Raw genomic sequence first — 20,672 nt, 5'->3', positions numbered from 1 at the left:
CTAAACAATCTGTAGTAGACGGATAAGGTTGGGTATCTTATCTTAGTGACACTACGAATACAACTTGCTTTGTAGATGTTACAATTGTTGTAAAGTGCTACAAATAATCTGATCATGGTCGTTCATGTAGAGATAAGCGAGCAGGGGTATTCTGATAAGAAGCTGACCATCCTAGGAGAACATGAAGTTTTACAAGAGAAAAATGAAGCTCAACAAGCTCAATCGAAGCTCATGCTAAAAATTCTTGGGAGAGCTTCCCAAATCAATCCAATCATGAGGCAATCGTTATGCCTCAAGGACCGATGACAAGAGCTAGAGCTAAAAGATTTTAAGAGAGATTAAATCTTGCTTCCAAGCTAATTTCCAGCCCATCATGAAGAGTTGCAACCCTTAAAGTTTCAAGAGTCACTTGGACACCCAAAAGTCATAATGAATCTGGAAATTCATATTCATCCATAATTTAATGCTTGATGTATTAATTTATTTCAATGTATTTACATTTATTAAGGTTCATGTATGTAGTTGAAGAGTTTTTGTTGAACATAGTCAATTAGGTGAAAAGTTGTGTCCTTTCAAGTTGTCTTTTCGATTAGTTTAAATACCTATGTACTTTTGTCGTTTGAACAACACTTTGAATTTGAATGGAATTTTCTTAGAGTTTATTCTCTGAAGCTTTATGCTTTTTCTTTGTATTCTTGTGTTTAGAATGCATGTTTTAGGACTTTTAATCTAGTTTGATCAATTAGATTGTGAAAAGTTCGAAATCTTAAAGTTAGGAACAAGTTCTCTTTTCTTCTTGATCAGTTGCATATTAATGAGATTAATATAATATGGTTTGTTAGAGAAAAATATTTGAATAAGATTCAAATATTAAATAGATGTATACATATAAATATATGATAATTATATGTTGATTAACTCTATATTAAATATGATTTAGTATAGTCACTTAATTGATTAATTAATAGTTAATTAATTAATTATTTAATTCTTGAGAAGTAGAGATAAATAAACATGTGATGTTTATTTAATATATATATATATATATTAAATTGGATTTAATATATATGATTATTTAATTATTGGACCAATATTATTTAATCAAATTAGAACTAGAGTAGAAATATGAAAGACTAGGAGAAGGGGGTCACCCCTCCTCTCTATAAATAAGTCTTCATGACCCATGTTTGTGACACAATGAATTGAGAATTTTGAATCTTAGTCTCCTACTACTTCTCTCAAAATCTCTCTTCTTTTCTCTACTACTTCTTCTTTCTCTTCCAAGTCTTGGAGACCACACATCTAATTCTTGGGATCTTAGAGAATAACAAAGTTTCACTTACAATGGTGTCCCTTGATCATTGAAGAGACGTTCTGAAGAAGACGCAGATCGAATCGTGAAGAATTTAGGAATCTACAAAGGAAAGTGTTAGCTCTTCACTCTTTTCTTCTCTTACATGCATACTAATCTTGATTGTTTATCAATTATGTTACTATTTTTATACCGTATTTTGTTTATGTGAAAACAAAATTGCAAGGCGATCACACGCTTCCACCTGGGATTCAATCCTTCAATTGGTATTAGAGCCCAATTTGTGCAATTTTTATTTTTAGTTTTTTAGAAACAAAATCAAAATAGAATGGTGTATTGCTTTTAAAATATGTGCATGAGATGTATGTGATTTTAACTGTGGTTTGCGGGTTGACTGTTTAGGCTTTTGGCATTTAGATTTATAGTTTTAGTTGATGAGATCAATGTAAAATCCAGTGTTTATGGGTTTTTTTTTTACTATAAATAGAGTCTATAAGTCCGTGTCTTTTTTGGCAAAAAGTTTCTGTGAAAAGAACCCGGGAAAATAAAGGCAAAACAAGAAAAAACGGAGAGAAACAATGCAGTTAGTTCAATTTTTCAGGGACAACTTTTACAAATTTGTCGACAACTAAAGTTCTAACCGTTGGATCATGCTGAAATTTGGTAAATATGGTACAAACACCTAGGGTCTTGTTTTAAACGGTTGGATCGTCGTTTTGAGTTCTGGTTTATTTGCCGTTACCACTAAATAGAAGTAGTTTTTTTGTCTTTTTTTCCGTTTTCTTTTAGGATTTTTAGAATTTATTTGATTTTTTAGGAATGCCAATAGCTGGTCAACTTAGCTAGTTTGTTAATTTAATTATGTATGAGATGTATGATTTAAATTATTTTTGAATGGTGCATAAAGTATGCCATTTATATTCAAAATCCCACCTTATGATAAACATGTTCATGCATCATGTCAAAATGTAATTGTTATATTTTTGGGATACATGATTAAATTAGCATACTCATTCATCTTAGTATAAATGTTATATAATTTTAGATGTATGGTACATTAAGCATGTTCATGCATCCTACTAGGTTATATTTGTTATAATGTATGATGACATGATGGATATGTGTGCTTAATAATTGTTAGATATAAGTGCTATATTTTTCAATTAAAATAAATTTTGCATTGAGCGTGACATTACTTAGATAAATATAAATGTTATATTTAATCAATGTCTTTGAATGCAATTATAGATTTTATTTTTCATTATTTTATAATGGTTATAACTATAATGAAATTAGAATTAGAATCTATAATTAAGAGTTGCATGCAAATATATGTCAATTTTACTTTTAAATGGTTTAAAATTAATTCACCTAGACTTATGTTAAACACGTTTCTAATGAGATTAGAAATAAGTTAATCTTTTAATTCGTTTTAATAGGATTAAAATGAATTTCAATAAGAGAATAAATTTATAAAATAATTCCCCATAAGGGACCTTTGTCTAAGGAAAAATCTGTCTGGGTTGAGGTATTTAAACTGACGAAAATGAAACATCTCTACCTGGGAACCAACTTGGAAGGTGAATTGGGTAAATATTTTATAAGCATACAATAAGTAATTGACTTCCTTAAAAAGTTTAACGAATGAAGTCACATATTGTTGAAATATTCAATATAAGCGTTATATTGAGCAAATTAACAAAGACTTAGTTAATATTAATTAGTCATTATGTTATTATTTTTATACCACATTTTATTATGTAATATCGAAAAGAAAATTGCAAGGCATGCTTCCGCTTGAGATTTGATCCCTTCACTTAAGCTTTTTGGTCATTCGGTGATTTAAGATGATATCAGAGTGGAACCTCTCCCAATAGAATGTGGTTTGGGGACGAACCAAGCGAAAGTTGGTGGACGTGTAATGCCCCTTGAAATAAAAATAAATTTCATGACGCTTTATAAATAAAAATGTTAAACAATAGAACTCTAAGTTCAAACATCAAGACTAGAATTTAAAACATCAAAACATGAAAACATGTGCAGAAGCATCTTTCTGATTCCAATGGCACGATCACGGATTCCTTCTATCATTCACCTGGTGTGTCCTTATCCTACTTAAAAAACATAACATAATAAAGAATGAGTATAAAATACTCAGTAAGTATCCCCACTACTGGGGTCAAGCTATGCATTTTTGTCCAATAAATGCAACTTTCTAATGAGACATGCAAAAACCTCTATTAATCTTTGATGGCCATCTAAGTGAATAGTTTAGCCCGACCTACCGTAGATAAGATGTATCCACAAACCTTTGGTGAAATTCTGAAAGAGATCACTAACCTTTGGTGAATCTCAAAGGAGACATTAACCTCTGGTGAATACCATAGGAAACACAAATCTCTAGTGAAATCTCAAAGGTGGTCACTAACCTCTAGTGAAATTCCGAATGAGATCACTAACCTCCGATGAATCCTGAAGGAAACACAAACCTCTGGTGAACCCTGAAGGAGACACTAACCTCTAGTGAACCTTGTAGGAAACACAAACCTCTGGTGAATCCCGAAGGAAACACAAACCTCTGATTAGTACATGTCTACAGGTAGGGGGTAGCTATCACTAACATAAATATCATGCATCATAAAATAGAGTCCCACACATAAATCATAACATAAAGCTCATTCATCCTCATACATGTCAAATAAGATCTAGATTATGCTCATACATTCTTGTAAAGTATCTTATAAAATAAGATCATGTTCATTCTTATCACATACATCAAACGGGACGATCATATGTTCATATTTTTTCTCTAATCAGGCATCATGATTCATACAGTCTTAGAACCATCAAAATTATCCTTAATTTTATCGCCCGCCACGAAGGCGGTTCCAGTAGTAAAATTACTTACCTCAAATTGAAAAAATTTATCCAAGAAATCAACCTCCAATAGAAACTTGAATTAATGTCTCAAACGTTTTGTTTACTCTAAATTTATTCCAAACTTCACTCAAAGATTCAAATCAATTATGCGCCACAAAGCTTCGAAACTTGTTAAATAGTTCACTAACGACTTTCAAAAACTTGAATTGATGCTCCAAATCTTATGGGTAAATCAAGTTTGGTCCAAAATTCTGTGTGTACTAAAGAATGAATCTTGAAGTATTTTTATTTATTGAGTTCACATCTCAATGAGTGTTAAGAATTTAGAAAAGTACATGTGTCGTTGAATTGTGAAACAAAAAGTTAAGAAAAAAAGCAAAAACGAAAAAACAAAAAGCCTATAAAACTCATAAAAATGCAGGCTTTTTTAGATTACAAAAAAAAAACTAAATAAGATATCCATGACTTAAATCTAACTATACAATTCAATAATACCTACATACTATTATTACCGATTCAACTCAACCTAACTCTCGAGAGTATCCCATTATTATTATTATTCTCTTCTTCTCATCATCGGTCCATGACAAAATTACCCGCGCAAATGTGGTCCTCTCTTCCCCATTATCAATTCTCAAACCGACTTTACCTGGACCTGAGGCCAAGAAGAAAGCAGAAGAAAGGCGTTCTTGAAAGCAAACTTTTTATTTATCACTTGTTCATTCTTATTTCTCACAGTCGAACCCTTCACCAGTCCTCGCCCTTCAATTCTCTCTGAATCTCCCTTGCTCTCTGCTCGCTTTTCAGTTCCCCTTCGCCCTCAATTTCTCTTTATTTCTCTCTCAGACAGGCAATATATTCGTCAGTTTTCGGCATTTCCACAGTTGGAATTACTCATCCACCGCTGGCAAGGTGATTTTCTCTTCACTTTCTAGATTCTTCATGTTCAAATAGGTCTAAATTTGCATTTATCATGATTCACAAGGTCTTGCTTGTATTCATACTCATACACGCGCATTATTTGTATTTGCAGACTCGTACAATCGCAATTCTACTTTATCTGCACAGTCAAGTAAGTCATTTGGGTTGATGTATATACTGAATTTGTATAGACCCTCTTTCGGGCATCTCTGGCAATGCTGTGGACATAAGGAATTGCGGGGCTGTTCTAGAGGGTTAACATACATTCCAATCTCTACTGCTCGCGGCTTAGGTTCCAGGTATTTGCATGGTGTCCTGGAGTCATCATGTATGTTGCAAAAGAATTTCTACTTGGCTTATGCAATTTGGGATAAGAAAAAGAAAGGGTTTAAGACGGAATGGGAAACTCAACCGTTATGGGTTGGCCTAGTAGTCAAAACGGGCCATGGGTTTAATAAAAGGGCTTGGAGGGAATGAGTTTAATACAAGGTGGCCACCTACCTATGATTTAATATTTTACGATTTTCTTTTAGTAATTTAAATTTTGTACGGTTAGTTAGGTTTTCCTGTGAGATTAATCAAGGTGTGCGTAAGCTGGTCCAAATACTCACATAAAAAAAAAAAAAAAAAAAAAAAAAGAAATTCAATGCATGTTAAGTACATTCTATAATGAGGATGTTTTTTTTTCAAAACCAATATAATAAGGAAAACGTTAGGAACTAAAGGAAAAGTTGGCTTCTGTTTGTGTTGATTGTTATTTAGTTTGGATGATATTAACATGTACACTCATGTGTTTTTTGAATGATTACTAGTTAATATTTTTTTATAAGAAACAAAGGTGTATATTCATCAAGAGAACCAAAAGAACAACCTAAGGGTAGGGGGTAGAGGGAACCCCCTCCCGCAAGACTAAACAAGAAGAGTCCCCCACTTGTTAATAATCATGAGAAGGCTATGATTAAAAAAGAATTTTTTGTAATTTGTCCACCGTCAAGACACTTATTCTGAACAAGATCCCAAAAAGAATCAAAAGACATAAACACATCTTCAAACAACCTACTATTCCTTTCTTTCCAAAGGCACCACAAAGGTGCACGAGTAGCATATCTCCAAAGGATTTTTCCTTTTCCGCAAAAGCTCCTACAATCAAGACCCTCCATCATGCAATCATCAATCTTCTTGGGGAGACAACTAGCCACCCCAAAAGTACTAAAAGGAAAACGCCACCCTTTAGAAGCAAACTCACAATGCATATATCTTAGAATGTAAGATCGTTGACATGTGTTCAACCTCAATCTCAATTACTGTTGATGGTGTATCAAACATTAGAAGAGTTTGTCAAAACTCCTGATCCACTTTTTAGTACTCTCTTATTCATACTAATACAATAACGAGTTAAAAGAAGTAAGATTTCTTAGTTTGGCCCAACTTTTAATTGGTTTTATATCTTAGCTAGGCCCAACTTCCATGTCTCAGACATTAAAAGAGTTTGTCAAACTTGTTTTTATGGGTGAAAGGAACGGAAGAATTTTTAATGATACGTGTTCTTCTAATGCTCGATTTTTAGAACTTGTTTTGTCTACTGCTTTTTCTTGGTGTAAATTAAAGCACCCTTTCACTCACTTCAGTTGATCTTTTTTAGTTAGTAATTGGAGATATTTATTGTAATATCTTTGCTTGGGGTTCTCCCCTTATACATATCAACAAATTGTTTCTTTTACCCAAAAAAGAAGAAGAGTTTGTCAAACTTGTGATCCACTTTTAGTACTATCTTGTTTGTAATGATGTAATGAAGCACTTTATGTCAAGAAAATTTGACGTCCTGTAAAATTTTCATGTAATGGTTCTTTTATTATAATGTAGAACTGATCTGTTTGTGCTGTAAAGATTTATGGTGACTTGTTAGCTTTTCCATTTGTTAATGACTCAACAACTTCAGAAAAATTATCGCAATGTCTACATCTGTATCAAAAGATTCTGGGATATCAGTTGCATCAGTAGCAATCCAGCCTCCATCTCACCCTACCTATGATTTGCGTGGCATCATCAAGTTAGCCCTTGCAGAAGATTCTGCTGATTTTGGTATAATAGATTACTTGATATTAACTTTTTGAAAGATTCTATGGTGATGTTTGGGATTACCTCCTATTCATTTTGATGCAAATTGCACCTGAAGAATATAAAAAATGAAAAAAAAAAAAAAAATGAACTAGTTGCTGAAATTTTCATTTGCCAAGTAACCCCTAGCATAGTTTTTGCTTCCTAGGTATGCTTTCGATTTTAAGTCCTATTTTGGTTGGATAAGAAGTTTACGGAAGCATTCAAATCATCAATGTGAGCTTCTGTGACTGAGGTCCAGCAAGACAATAAAATTCTAAGCAATTTCCATTCAAGTATCTCCTAGCCAATGCTTGTAGATCCAAGTCTTAGCATGATATTCTACTATTTTCTTTATCACTTTTCTATTGTTTCCTTTATGAATACCATTCTCAAATCTGATTTTAGATCAATCTCTAATTCCCAACAACCATTCTAATGGGCCAACTTCCAATGACATAGACCTAGCCGCCTGCGTCAGATTGATTACATCTCCTGCATGTTATGTCATGCCTGGGATGCTCTTTTAAGATCCAATTCCTGAGGCATCACATTTGTATCAGTTTTACAGGAACCACAGAATTGAAATAGAAACCAAAGAGTTAAAATAGAAATTGTATTGATATCTTGAAGTATATGGAAATACGGAAAAAATAACACCCCCAAATTTAAGCAAACTCAAGCACAAACAACTAATTAATTGCTTACCTTCACCCCTTCCCACTCAGTCCTTTTGTAATCATTTTCTACTGATAGACTCCCTAACCAATGACTAACATATCAATCCTTAGTATCCTTTTAATATTTCTAACATTTATCCTGATAGTATTCTCAACACAATTGTAGGTGATGTAACATCTCTAGCAACCATTCCCTCTGACATGGTAGTGGATGCTTTCTTTTTGGCCAAAGAGGATGGCGTTGTCGCTGGTATTGCTCTTGCTGACATGGTGTTCCAGGAGGTTGATCCTTCAAGTAGGGTAATGTTGATGTTCTTTCTCATCCCTCCCTCCCCTTCTTTTTTTTGGTTCTTATCGAGTTATTTATGAGATGGATGTGTTCCCATTCATCCGAATCCACATTTTGTCTTCAGGTGGAATGGTCTCAAAAGGATGGAGATTATATTCATAAAGGACTGCAATTTGGAAAAGTTTCTGGTAAGAATAGAAACTCTCTAGGAAGCCTAACAAAACTCTGTTGTTGGGCATAGTGTTGTTATGGGATACTCCAAGCACATGATTTGAAGTGCTCGATTTTTTATATTTAATTTTTTATTTTTAATTTATTATTACTTTTATATATGTTTGGACATGCTCATGAAAAAGGGTTGGGTGGCTGTTTGGCTTGGTTAGCTTTACAAGGCACTTCTTCTTTGACACTTTATGTAGGAATTTCCCCAACACTTCATCCTTATCCAAGTTTTTCAATGGGGAAGATTGAATATAGGGGATCTAGCTAGTAGGATCCTCTTCCTTTATGGAAAAATTTATGTGGTGCTCTTAGAGCCTAATATTTTGTGGCATTGCAAAATATGATCTAATATGTTTGTTAGTGTGCTGAGTGGGCTTTGACCTTTGTGACTAAAGACACAATCAAGGGACCTTGGTAATATCAATAACTTTATTAGGTTTTTCGTTGGAAAAGTCTCACGTTTGTTTTTAGAAGGACCATTAGATTGGTATAAAATCCCTAATTTGTTTTCCACACTCTTAATTTTCCTCCTCCAAAGCGTTTATTATCTTCATGTCAGTGTTTGAAGGATGATTTTCCTTTCCCTTTCCACCATTTCCATTTCAGAGGACTGCTTTTGAAAGCAAAGCAATGATTCACTCATTCTAGCTTATCTTTTTTAGCTAGTAATTAGCGCTTGCTTTTGTAATCACTTTGTGATGTTTGGGGTTCACCCTGTTTTCATATATTGATGAAATGTTTCTTTGGACTTATTCATTTTGCCCTTCTTGCCACATAGAGTTTGTCTCTTTCTCTACTTTTTAGACTCGAGTCTTCGCCCACATCCTCTTATTTTTTTTGAAAAGGAAACACCACTTTTCATTGATGAAATGAAAAGAAACTAATACTCAAATTACAAGAAACTACTAAAAATAAGAACTAGGGATCAGTAGATGCACCTGGCTATCTCAATTAGGTTGACGCACCTATAGCATCCTCATCATACCCCAACACGAATATTTCAAATACAATAGAAAACCGTGTGTCTAAAAATACTATGTAGAATGAATGAAAGCATTCCAATTAAGACATATCTTGAACTGAATAATTCGAAAAATTCTTGGATAGTGAACACCAAGAAGAAGCTTTAACTCTTGCAATCTCATAACGGTCAAACCATTGAAGAGACTTTTCTTGAAAAATATACTGATTTCTCTCAATCCAAATTTCTGTCAAAACTGCTTTAATTGCATTAATCCATAACTGAAGTGAGTGAGCTTTTAAAAAAGGACCGATGATAAGCTGAGCCACATTCTTCTTGAAAACATTGCTGAAAACCCGGTGAAGATTGAATGTTGCAAACAATTTCCTCCATAATTCCAAAGAATAATGACATTCAAAGAAGATATGTTGTCTGTCTTCAAAATTCCAAATTATAATATTTATTTTCCTTGGACAGCTTGATTTCCATAAGTTTTTGTACAACAGACTATCTATTGGTGAAGATGATTTCAAATGCTTGAATAATGATTTCACCGAAAAAGTATCTGAAGCATCTAAAGACCAAGATCTACAATTTTGCACATCAGCTATCCTCTTACCTTCTAATAACAGTAAAAGATTTTAAAAATCCTGAATTTCATTATCTTTTAGTAATCTTTTGAAAGTAATTGACCATGATAAAGTAGTTGAATCCCAATGTTAAAAAACTGAACTTTCAGAAGACAAGGTAATTCTATATAATTTTGGAAACAAAGAACTCAGGGGAGAGGAACACAACCAATAATGCTGCCAAAAAGAAATTTTAATGCCATTACCAAGTTTAAAGGATGCAAATGATGCAACTTTTTCCAAATTTGGGAAATAGTAATCCAAGGACTTCTAACGCTTCTCCCTTCTTTTCCAGCTGTGTGCCATTCAAATGAATCACTACCATGAATACTTTTTACTACCTTACACACCAAGGAGCTTCTTTCTCATGTATAGACCTCCAAGCCCATTTTGCCAAGAGAGCCACATTTTGGTTCTCTAGATCACCAAAACCAAGGCCTCCATGTTTTTGTTGTTTGGAAACTAACTCCCATCTGATAAGGTGATTAATCTTGCATCCATCTAAACCTTCCCAAAAGAACTTTCTCATAATCTTCTCTAGTTCTGAGATCACTTTCGAAGGCATTGCAAAAGAAGACAAGTATTAAATTGGAATACTTGAGAGAACTGCCTTGATCAAAGTGTGTTTACCCCCCCTTGACAAATTAAAACGGCTCCATCTGTCCATCTTTTTCTGAATTTTATCAAATTATTGGCTGCCAAAAAGAAACATTTTTTGGATACCCTCCAAGAGGGAGACCAAGATAAAGAAAAGGTAATGTTTTGTTTTGCAATTCAAACTAGAAGCAGTGACCAGCACCCTTTTTCATCAATATTAACTCCACATAAAGCAGAGTTTTCCTAATTAACCTTTTGGCGCGAACACCATTGAAATAAATCAATGGCATTAATTAATGCATTCAAACTTTTGTCATCATCATTGCAAAATAGTAATGTATCATCAGCATATTGGAGGATTGGAACATGAACTTTTTCCTTGCCAACTAAAAAGCCTTTATAATCCCCTTTCTCATGTATTACATCAACAAGGATACTCAACAGTTCGTTAACCAAAAGGAAAAGGAAATAAATCTCTCTTTGCCCAGTTGATTGCTAACCTACCTTTTCATGCACCATTTTCTTTGTCAATCTTTTGAAGGATGTCGTCCAAAGATAAGATTTTTCTCTTGATTTGTCACTTGAGAGGATTAACATTATGAGTTTTGTCCAAAGATCTTCATCTATTGCTTTGGCTCAGTATGTTTTGTGAAAGAGGGCATTGAAAAATATGGATTGTGTATTAGGGGGAAGATTTCACATTCACTTTTCAGCTTGCAATGAAAACTGGGATATATCTCTTAAAATATTTGATGGTAGTTTGGCTTCCAATGGAGATTATCAGGACATTATGGAAGAGGTGCTTATTCATCCTCCCCTTTGTCATAGGGGTTGGTTCCTTTGCTAGGCGGCTTTCTTGGTGATTTAATGGATCTTATGTTCTTTCTGTGGTACTCTCTTTTGTATTTTCTTCTCCTGACTTAATTTTTGTTAAATTATTATTATTATTATTATTATTATGTTTTTTTAAAAAAAAGACTTCATAAGACCCAAGTGTGATGAATCATGTTTAAGACTTAATCTTTTCCGCCGTCTACTTTTTTGTGATTCTTAATGGGAGGCCCCATGGAAAAATCTTTGGAGCAAGAGAGTTGAAGGAGACTCTTTTAGCTGTTTGGTAAATTATTGTTGTGATAGGAGAATTTTGAAAGGTTTTTCAGTGGGTGAGTAAGTAGTGGTTGTTTCATGACCTTGTGCCAGATAAAAGATGCCTTTCCAATTGGTGGTTGATTATTTTCCTCTTTCTTTATGGGCCAGGGTCAACCCTGTTAAACAATCCTTGTTGGCATCAGAGTAAGAAACAAAAAGATGAGAACTTTTACACCAGGAAATAGCATAATAAATAACAAGGTCAAAGAACGTTTTGAATGGATGGTCCTTCGCCATTAAGATTCTTTGGTTTCTTTCCTTCCATAGAACCCAAAAATAGGTGCAAACTATATGGAAGCACAAAAGAGCTTTGACATTTCTGAAAGGGTGACCCAGGAGAATGGAGCTAGGGTGAGTATCTCTTGGGAGCACCAAAGACCAATTAAAAGCAATGCATAGTTTACTCCAAAATTTCCGAGCAAATGAGCGATGAAGGAAGAGGTGGTCTTGAGTTTCATCATTTGTCCTACACATAGAACACCATCCGGGAGATAATGCCATATTCAACATTCGTTTTTGGAGGGTATCTTTAGTGTTTATGCCCTTGTGAGCTAACTCCAAAAGGAAACATTTGATCTTCTTGGGTTATTTGTCTTTCCATATACCATGAGCCAAAGAAGACTCCAAAAAAGTGGTTCTATCACCCATATCTGCTAAGAGAGATTTAGTGGAGTGAACAAAATAGATTTGGTGCAGCTTGGAGGGGGACCGGACAAAGTGGCTTGGTCCTTTGATTTTTTTGAGCAGTTTTTCCTCCATGTCAGGCTTCCCAAAACTTACAGAAACTATGCCCTAGTTGAAATCTCCCCATGTTAACTAGATACAGAAGTTTAACATTCCTAAGAAAGTGAAGGTCTTCCTTTGATCTCTTTCTCGTAGAAGACTAAACACCCATGGGAAGATCTTAAAAGGATGTAGCCATTGCGTGGTTTTTCATCTTCATTCCACCTTTGTTATAAGAGGGTGAATCCTTAAACCGCTTATTTTTTCACTGTTCTTTTGCCTATGAGGGTGGGGCCTTTGTTCACAAGGAATTAGGTTTCTTAGCCTGCCTGCCTAAACATGTAGATGTGTGCTTGTTAGGATTCTAAAAGGATGGCACTTGAAAGAAAAAGCTGAGATTCTAATGAATTGTGTTGCTATGGTGCTTTCGTGGGGCATTTGGTTGGAAAGGAACCAAAGAGCATTTGAAGTAAAGCATCTTCGTTTGTCTTGGAAATTCGTTTGTGGGGCATGTGGTTCGTTTTTCTTGGTGTAAAGATCACCTCTTCATCATAGTGCTACAGACATAGGAAATTCTTATAATTAAACTTTTCCATGATCATTCGAGATTGGAAAGCGCTTCTTGATGTGTCTGCATGACTTAAGTGGAAAATGGTAAACTATCATATCCATATCATGGGTTTGTTTTTGTGATATTAGGAGAATACAAAGGAAAAAAATATTCTTATCAATTAAAAATTCCTAATTTTTTTTATACGCAGGGCAAGCACAAAGCATCCTTGTAGCCGAACGGGTGGCACTAAACTTTATGCAGAGAATGAGTGGAATTGCAACTTTAACTAAGGTTCTCTTGTTTCCCTTGCGATATGATGCAATCATGAAGTAGCTTGATTGTATCGATTTCTTCCATGTCATATATAAACTATCTCATCTTATAGTTTGCTCTATTATGTTTACTTGTAATCTGAGCTTTTGACTATTTTCATTATATCAATGGAGATTTTCCCTTTTCAAAAGAAAAATAATAATAATAATAAATAAATATAAGGACACAATGGGGTGAGGCAGCCAATGGCATCAGACGCTGACTGTGCTATGCACACTATGTGTGTTCCAACCACATGTTGTGCTTGCATGGGCTGTGCCTATGTGCGCTTGACATTGTTGGGGCCTCACCCCACCTACGTCCCGTAGTGGTGACTTTCCAATGGACCCTGATGTATTAAGCAGCCCTACTCAACTTTTGAAAGTTTTATATTATTAATTTGAAAGTTCATTACACTTACGAAAATTGCTTTTTTGCATGGTGGCTCATGCGCCTTAGCCCGCCCCCTGAAAGGGTTGTGGATTTGAGCCTCTAAAACACCACTTGGGTGAATACTTTTCTTCTTTTTTTTGTGTAATATTCAAAAAAAAAAAAAAAAAAAAAGGAACGATGACGTATTATATTTTTAAAATGTAAGTACTTAAAATATATCTTCAATATTTTTTTCCTTTCCAAATGGTAGATGTATATTCATTGGATCAAGCCTCCTCAATCTGTATGTGGTAGTGACCACAAAGTTTGTAGTTTGAATCCTCCCAGCCCCTATTGTACTCAAAGATATGATTGACAAGATACATAATGTGAGTCTTATAGTAGGAAACCAAAATTTGCTTGATAAGATAGATAATAAAGTCACAAGCAGCGATTTTATAAAATGAAAATTTGTAGTGGAAAATTCAAATTTATTGTTCAATTTTATAAATGAAAATTTTGGATTGTTTACTGGTAGATTATTTTCAACGAAATTTTAAGTGAAGCTCTCTGGAATGAAAATTCTAGATTTGGCATAGATCCTTATGTGCATGCCTTTGGCACATGCACACGTGTGTTGCCTTGCATGATTGTGGCCATCTTGCCCGTGTGTGGTTGCTTATCATCTTCTATGTGCACTCTTAGACTCAAACAAGCCCATGGAACACACGCTTGTTTCCCATCTTGTCTTGTGAAAGCTTTGTCAGATCAGCCCTTAATTTTTAGTACACTTGGATTTTGTGTTATTTTGCATTAAAAAAAATTACCTGCTATAAATTATAATTGTTCATTTGCTGCAATGTAACTGATTCTTTATATAATGATTTTAAACTGATCGCTGTGACCATTTTCTTAAAAGATCATGAAAGCATTGTCAGACTAGCCCTTAATTTTTAGTACACTTGGATTTTATGTTATTTTGCCTATTTCTCATGTTAGGTAGTATTAATAAGTACATGTCACTGGGAATTTTGCAGGCAATGGCAGATGCTGCAAGCCCTGCATGCATTCTGGAAACAAGAAAAACTGCCCCAGGTTTACGTTTGGTGGATAAGTGGGCGGTGTATATCACTTCCTTGGTTCACTTTTTACAGTAACTTTTTTGACCTTCTACACTTATTCTTTACTGATGTTTTTACAGGTATTAATTGGTGGAGGTCAAAACCACAGGATGGGTTTATTTGATATGGTGTTGATAAAAGATAATCATATATCAGCAGCTGGAGGCATCTCAAATGCCATTAAATCTGTCGACTTGTATCTGCAACAAAGAAATCTTAAAATGAACGTTGAGGTACTTTCCCAAATTTTAAGTTTTTTTTTTTTTAATAAGTCCAATAAATTGTTTTTTTTAGCTATTCTGAGTCCTTTTTGTTAGTTTATCTTTTGTACATGATATTTGTGCTCAATAGTTTTAGAGAGAATAATGATCTTATTCCATTAATCAGGCTTGAAGATACATACACATACACACACATATATATAGGCAATTAAGAAACCCTAATCTAGGAGATATAAAATTACAATAAAGGGCAACTCATTATAATTACAATATAAATATATATTATAACACTCCCCCTCAAGCTGGAGCAAATATGTCATTCATGCCCAGCTTGTTACACAGATAGCTTATTATTGCTCTGTTTACTGCTTTAGTAAGACTATCTCTCAATTGTTCTCCAGTCTTCACATATCCTGTAAATATCAAACCTTCTTGTATTTTCTCGCAAATAAAATGACAGTCCACTTCAATATGTTTAGTTCGTTCATAAAATAATGGGTTGGATGCAATATGGAGAACAACTTGATTATCACACCATAGTTTAGCTGGCACAGTAACACTGAAGCCCATCTCAGACAGAAGTTGATGTATCCACACTATTTCACACACAGATTGTGTCATAGCTCTATATTCTGACTCAGCACTCGAACGGGAAACTACATTCTGTTTCTTACTTTTCCACGACACCAAGTTTCCTCCTACAAAAACACAATATCCAGAGGTCGATCTCCTATCTTTTCGAGATCCAACCCAATCAACATCTAAAAAACATTCAACCCTTGTATGACCATGATCTTTATATAAGATCCCACGTCCAGGTGCAACTTTTAAATAACATAGGATTTGTTCAACTGTAGCCCAATGATTTACAGTCGGGGAAGACATAAACTGACTCACAATACTCACAGAATAAGCAATGTTAGGTCTTATCACTGTTAAATAGTTCAATTTTCCAATTAATCTTCTATATCTCTCAAGATCTTTAAACAATTCTCCTTCATTAGCAAGTTGCAAATTTGGTATCATCGGAGTACTACATGGGTTTGACTCCTAGTTTACTTGTCTCAGACAACAAATCAAGTACGTATTTTCGTTGGGACAGGTAAATACCTTTCTTGCTTCTCATTACTTCAATACCCAAGAAATACTTCAATGGCCCCAAATCTTTGGTATGAAATTGACCTGGAGAAAAGTCTTGAGAGAGGATATACCCAATACATCATTTCTAGTGATAACATATCATCAACATATACAACAAGCAAAGTAATACCATTGTCAGATCGTCGATAGAAAACAGAATGATCAGACTTACTTTTCTTCATACCAAAACATTCGAGTGCTTAGACTAAACTTAACAAACCATGTACAAGGACTTTGTTTCAGTCCATACAAAGATTTTCGAAGGCGACACACCTTATCATTCTCCCCCTGAGCAACAAACCCAAGTGGTTGCTCCATATAGACTTCCTCTTAAAGATAACCATGAAGAAAAACATTCTTAATATCAAGTTGATGCAAAGGCCAATTGTTAGTAGCAGCCATCAATATAGAGAATTGAATGGAAGTTAATTTAACAACAGGAGAAAATGTATCAGAATAATCAGTTTGTAGATTTGGGCATAACCTTTGGCAACAAGATAAGCTTTCAACCGAGCCACTATTCCATCGGGATTGACCTTTACAATGAACACCCATTTAAACCCAATAGCCTTCTTTCCACCTAGATGCGAAACGAGATCCCAAGTACCATTATCATCCAAAGCAGTCATCTCTCAATCATTGCACTACACCACCCGGGATGAGATAAAGCTTCATTAACAGAGTTAGGGATAGAGGTGGAATCAAGCGATGTAATAAAGGAATAAGTGGGAGAAGACAATTGGTCATAAGAAACAAACGAAAAAATAGGGTAAGTACAAGTGCATTTACCTTTTCGAAAGGCAATGGGAAGATCATCACTCCGTTTCGGATCAAATGTCGAAGAAGTCAGTGGTGGAGGACATGGGTTTGAAGGTGGTTGTGGAGGACGCCTGGAGTAGACTCGAGTAATCGGAGGGTCAAAAAGAAGAGACACAGAGGAAGGTGGGGGAGAAGATGATGTAAAAGATGTAATCTCATAGATAAAAAGATCTTCATCCTCCCTCTGACACAGACTCAATGGTGATAGACTAAAGAGTATATCTTCGAAAAATGTAACATCAAGAGATACGAGAAACCTGTTCAGAGTAGGACAATAACAACGATAACCATTTTGAACACGCGAATAGCCTAAGAAATTTCATTTCAAAGATTTCGGATCTAATTTGATACGATTTGGATGAATATGCTGAACAAAACAAACACAACCAAAGATCTTAGGAGCAACAAGAAATAAAGATTTTGTAGGAAAAAGAGTATGATAAGGAATCTCTCTATTGAGGATAGAGGAAGGCATTCTATTAATCAAGAAGCAAGCAATAGACACAGCATCAATCCAAAATTGCTTTGGAACATGCATTTGAAAGGATAAGGCGCGGGCTGCTTCAAGGAGGTGTCTGTTCTTTCTTTTAGAAACTCCATTTTGAGATGGAGTGTCTGTGCAAGAGGATTGATGAATGATGCTATGACCACATAAGTAAGATCCAAGTACATGAGAGAAATATTCACCAACATTATCAGTTCGCAAGGTTTTGATAGAGGCATTAAATTGATTTCGAATCTCAGCATAAAAAGCATAAAAATGAGACAATAACTCGGAACAATTTTTTATTAAGTATAATCAAGTCACACGAGAATAATTATCAACAAAAGTAACAAAGTAACAAAAACCTGTTTGGGACACGACTAGACAAGGACCCCAAATATCATAATGGACTAACTCAAAAGGAGCACTAGCTTGTTTATGAACTCTACGACTAGAATTAAGACGATGAAATTTAGAAAACTGACATGAATCACAATTCAAAGACGATAAGGATTGAAATTCTAGATAAAGTTTCTTCAACACAAACAACGATGGATGACCCAAACGATAATGGACTTCAAACGGGGATGTAACACCAGAGCAAGCCCCAACTTTTGATATTTGATGGTCAAAAATGTAAAGACTCCCCGACTCATGTCCTCTACTAATAATCTTCTTCGTCATACGATCCTGAAACAAACAATAACCAGAAAAAAAACGAGACAAAACAATTAAGGTCACGAGTAAGCTGGCTAATAGAAATTAAATTAAAAAACAATTGATGCAAATGTAATACAGAGGACAAGAAAGTAATGGAGTGAGAGAAATGGTGTCGGATCCAATAACAGAGGAGGTTGATCTATCTGCCAAAATGACAAACGGAGATGAGACAGGAGACAAAGGCATAGAAAATAAGTTAGAATTACCTATCATATGAGTGGTGGCACCAGAGTCTATGACCCATTTGGTAGATGATGTAAGAAGACATTTCATATTACCTATCTTGGCAATGGTGGCGATAGGATTTGATGAAGAAGATGCCTGCAAGGATTCCTTGAATACTTGAAATTTAGCAAAGTCATCAACAGACAACAGATAAGGTAACAGACTTCTCAGCCATATCATTGGTGGAAGCTATTGAGCATGTTGAGATTGTTGAGTCTTATACAACTTTCAACAATCATGTTTCATATGTCCTAGCTTATGACAATAGTGACAAACGATCTCCTGAAAATCTGATCTTCGATTATCATAACTAGGCTTCTGTTGTTAGTCATCCCTAAAGTAACGTGGGAGTTATTATTATTCTTACTCATAAGAACACTGTTAGGTTGAGAAACAGACGAACTAGATTGAGAACTCTCAATACGAAGAACACGACTAAAGGCTTCTTCTAAATGACGGAATTTCAAAATCAGAAAGAATTTGTGTTATAGCCATTCCAAACTCAGGTAAAAGTCCATTAAAAAATATCATAACAACCATCTTTTCTCATTGAGGTTATCGAACTTTGATATCGGGACTAAATGACAATAGTAAAGCAAGTTCAGCAACTGTCTTCTTAAGTCTCATAAAGTAACTTGTAACAGATTTTGCTTTCTGTTCAACTCGAAAGAATGGCATACAAACATCAAATATCCTATGAACGTATTTTTTTTCAGAGTATAGAAATTCTAAGAATTCTAAGAGTTCTTTCACAAAATCACAATGATCTACCAAACCAACAACCTCACTTTCAATAGAATTCTTTTCATCTTTTGGTGGCTCCTCAGTCACATAATCATCCATATCTATACTATGCAAATAAAATTGAATCGTCTGACGCCAATCATAGTAATTTGATCCGTTTAACTTGTGTTCATGGGTTGGGTTGGGTTGGGTTGAAAGACTTTTTAGACCCAACCCAATTGTTCGGGTTATAAATTTCTTCAACCCAAATAACCCTACTTCAACCCAATTGTTCGGATTGGTTTGGGTTAATCGGGTCATTTATTTAAAATTTTGTTCTAAAAAGAAGCAAAACATAAATATGTAAAAATCTAATTTAATTATTTTCATATATTGAATTAAGATTAACAACTCAATTTCAATTTAAGTGAAAATTTTCTTTCTAAAGTGCAAAAAAAACTACTTTTAAGAGTTGTTGAAGAGTAAATTATTAAAAAATATTGAATTAAAATAAAATTAAATCAATATATGTTTAATAAATAATTGTTGTTATAAGTAATAAAAAAAATATATATTAAAGTTAATAATAAATTCGGGTTGGTTCGGGTTATATTAGTTGAACCCATGAACCAACCCAACCCAACCAGGATTGGGTTGGGTTGATCGGTTTTTTCGGGTCATCGGGTTTTTTTAACACCCCTAGTGTTCAATTATCTTCGATGCTAGGGGAATTACATTAGATACTACCATATGCTTAACTTCATCCATTGTGAGCTAATAAACATGCTAAAAAAACATTATTTTTTCTCTTATTAATCTTCAGAGGAAAGAGTTTCTTAAATAGAAGAAATACTCAATTACAAATAAGAAAAGAATAAAATAATTACAAATAAGGAAAGAATAAAATACTGCAAATATAATACAATAAGTACAATATAAAATTTCATAATAAAGGAAATAATCAACAAAACAATTTGTAGATCTCACGAGCGGAGAGAACAAACTAGAATTGAAATCAAAGGTGAACCAAAAGAACAAAACAACTCCAAATTGAACAAAACAGCACCAAATCCTAAGCAAAAAGGGTATTTTTCCCAAATAACTCAACCGAGTAGATTTCAATGGAACCAAATGCACAGAACAATCAGAAAAGATGAGCCGAGAAGAACCCAACTGACAGAACGTGGAGAAGTGGTCCCACACACCGGCGCATGGCGACGGAGCAGAGTTAGAGTGGCAGCACATAAGCTTCATGCACGGACGTTTCCGATGGCTGACGACGGCAGACTTGATCAAACGACGACGCGCTTCTCCTGGGATGGGTGGTGTTGACAAACGGCCATTCAAACTTGATGAAATCAACTCAAATCCTAACCTTGTGATAAGCGTAAACCCTATTGTAACCGTCAAACGAAAATTCTAAATCCTAGACTGCTCTGATACCATGTACTCAATAGTTTTAGAGAAAATTCTAATCCTATTCCATTAATCAGGCTGAAGATACACACACATATATAGGCAG

The 20,672-nt window shown here is 34.5% G+C and overlaps 1 protein-coding gene across 3 annotated transcripts in view; it reads left to right on the top strand.

Annotated features, from left to right (window-relative positions):
• Positions 1-4,789: 4,789 nt before the first annotated feature.
• The window catches only part of LOC120081442 (nicotinate-nucleotide pyrophosphorylase [carboxylating], chloroplastic), a 33,711-nt gene continuing 17,828 nt past the window's right edge, over positions 4,790-20,672 (top strand). The window contains exons 1-8 of one of the 3 annotated variants that reach the window (XM_039036310.1): positions 4,790-5,104; positions 5,226-5,412; positions 7,053-7,195; positions 8,057-8,190; positions 8,304-8,367; positions 13,222-13,304; positions 14,735-14,818; positions 14,899-15,051. In XM_039036310.1, coding sequence (XP_038892238.1) covers positions 5,282-5,412; positions 7,053-7,195; positions 8,057-8,190; positions 8,304-8,367; positions 13,222-13,304; positions 14,735-14,818; positions 14,899-15,051 — 792 coding nt within the window. In that variant the 5' untranslated portion in view covers positions 4,790-5,104; positions 5,226-5,281. The remainder of the gene's footprint in view (positions 5,105-5,225; positions 5,413-7,052; positions 7,196-8,056; positions 8,191-8,303; positions 8,368-13,221; positions 13,305-14,734; positions 14,819-14,898; positions 15,052-20,672) is intronic. The other 2 variants (XM_039036311.1, XM_039036309.1) reach the window with 2 other exon arrangements.

Source organism: Benincasa hispida, chromosome 7 (genome assembly GCF_009727055.1).
Source record: "Benincasa hispida cultivar B227 chromosome 7, ASM972705v1, whole genome shotgun sequence".
NCBI classification, from domain to species: Eukaryota; Viridiplantae; Streptophyta; class Magnoliopsida; order Cucurbitales; family Cucurbitaceae; genus Benincasa; species Benincasa hispida.
This window is presented reverse-complemented; position numbering and strand designations above follow the sequence as displayed.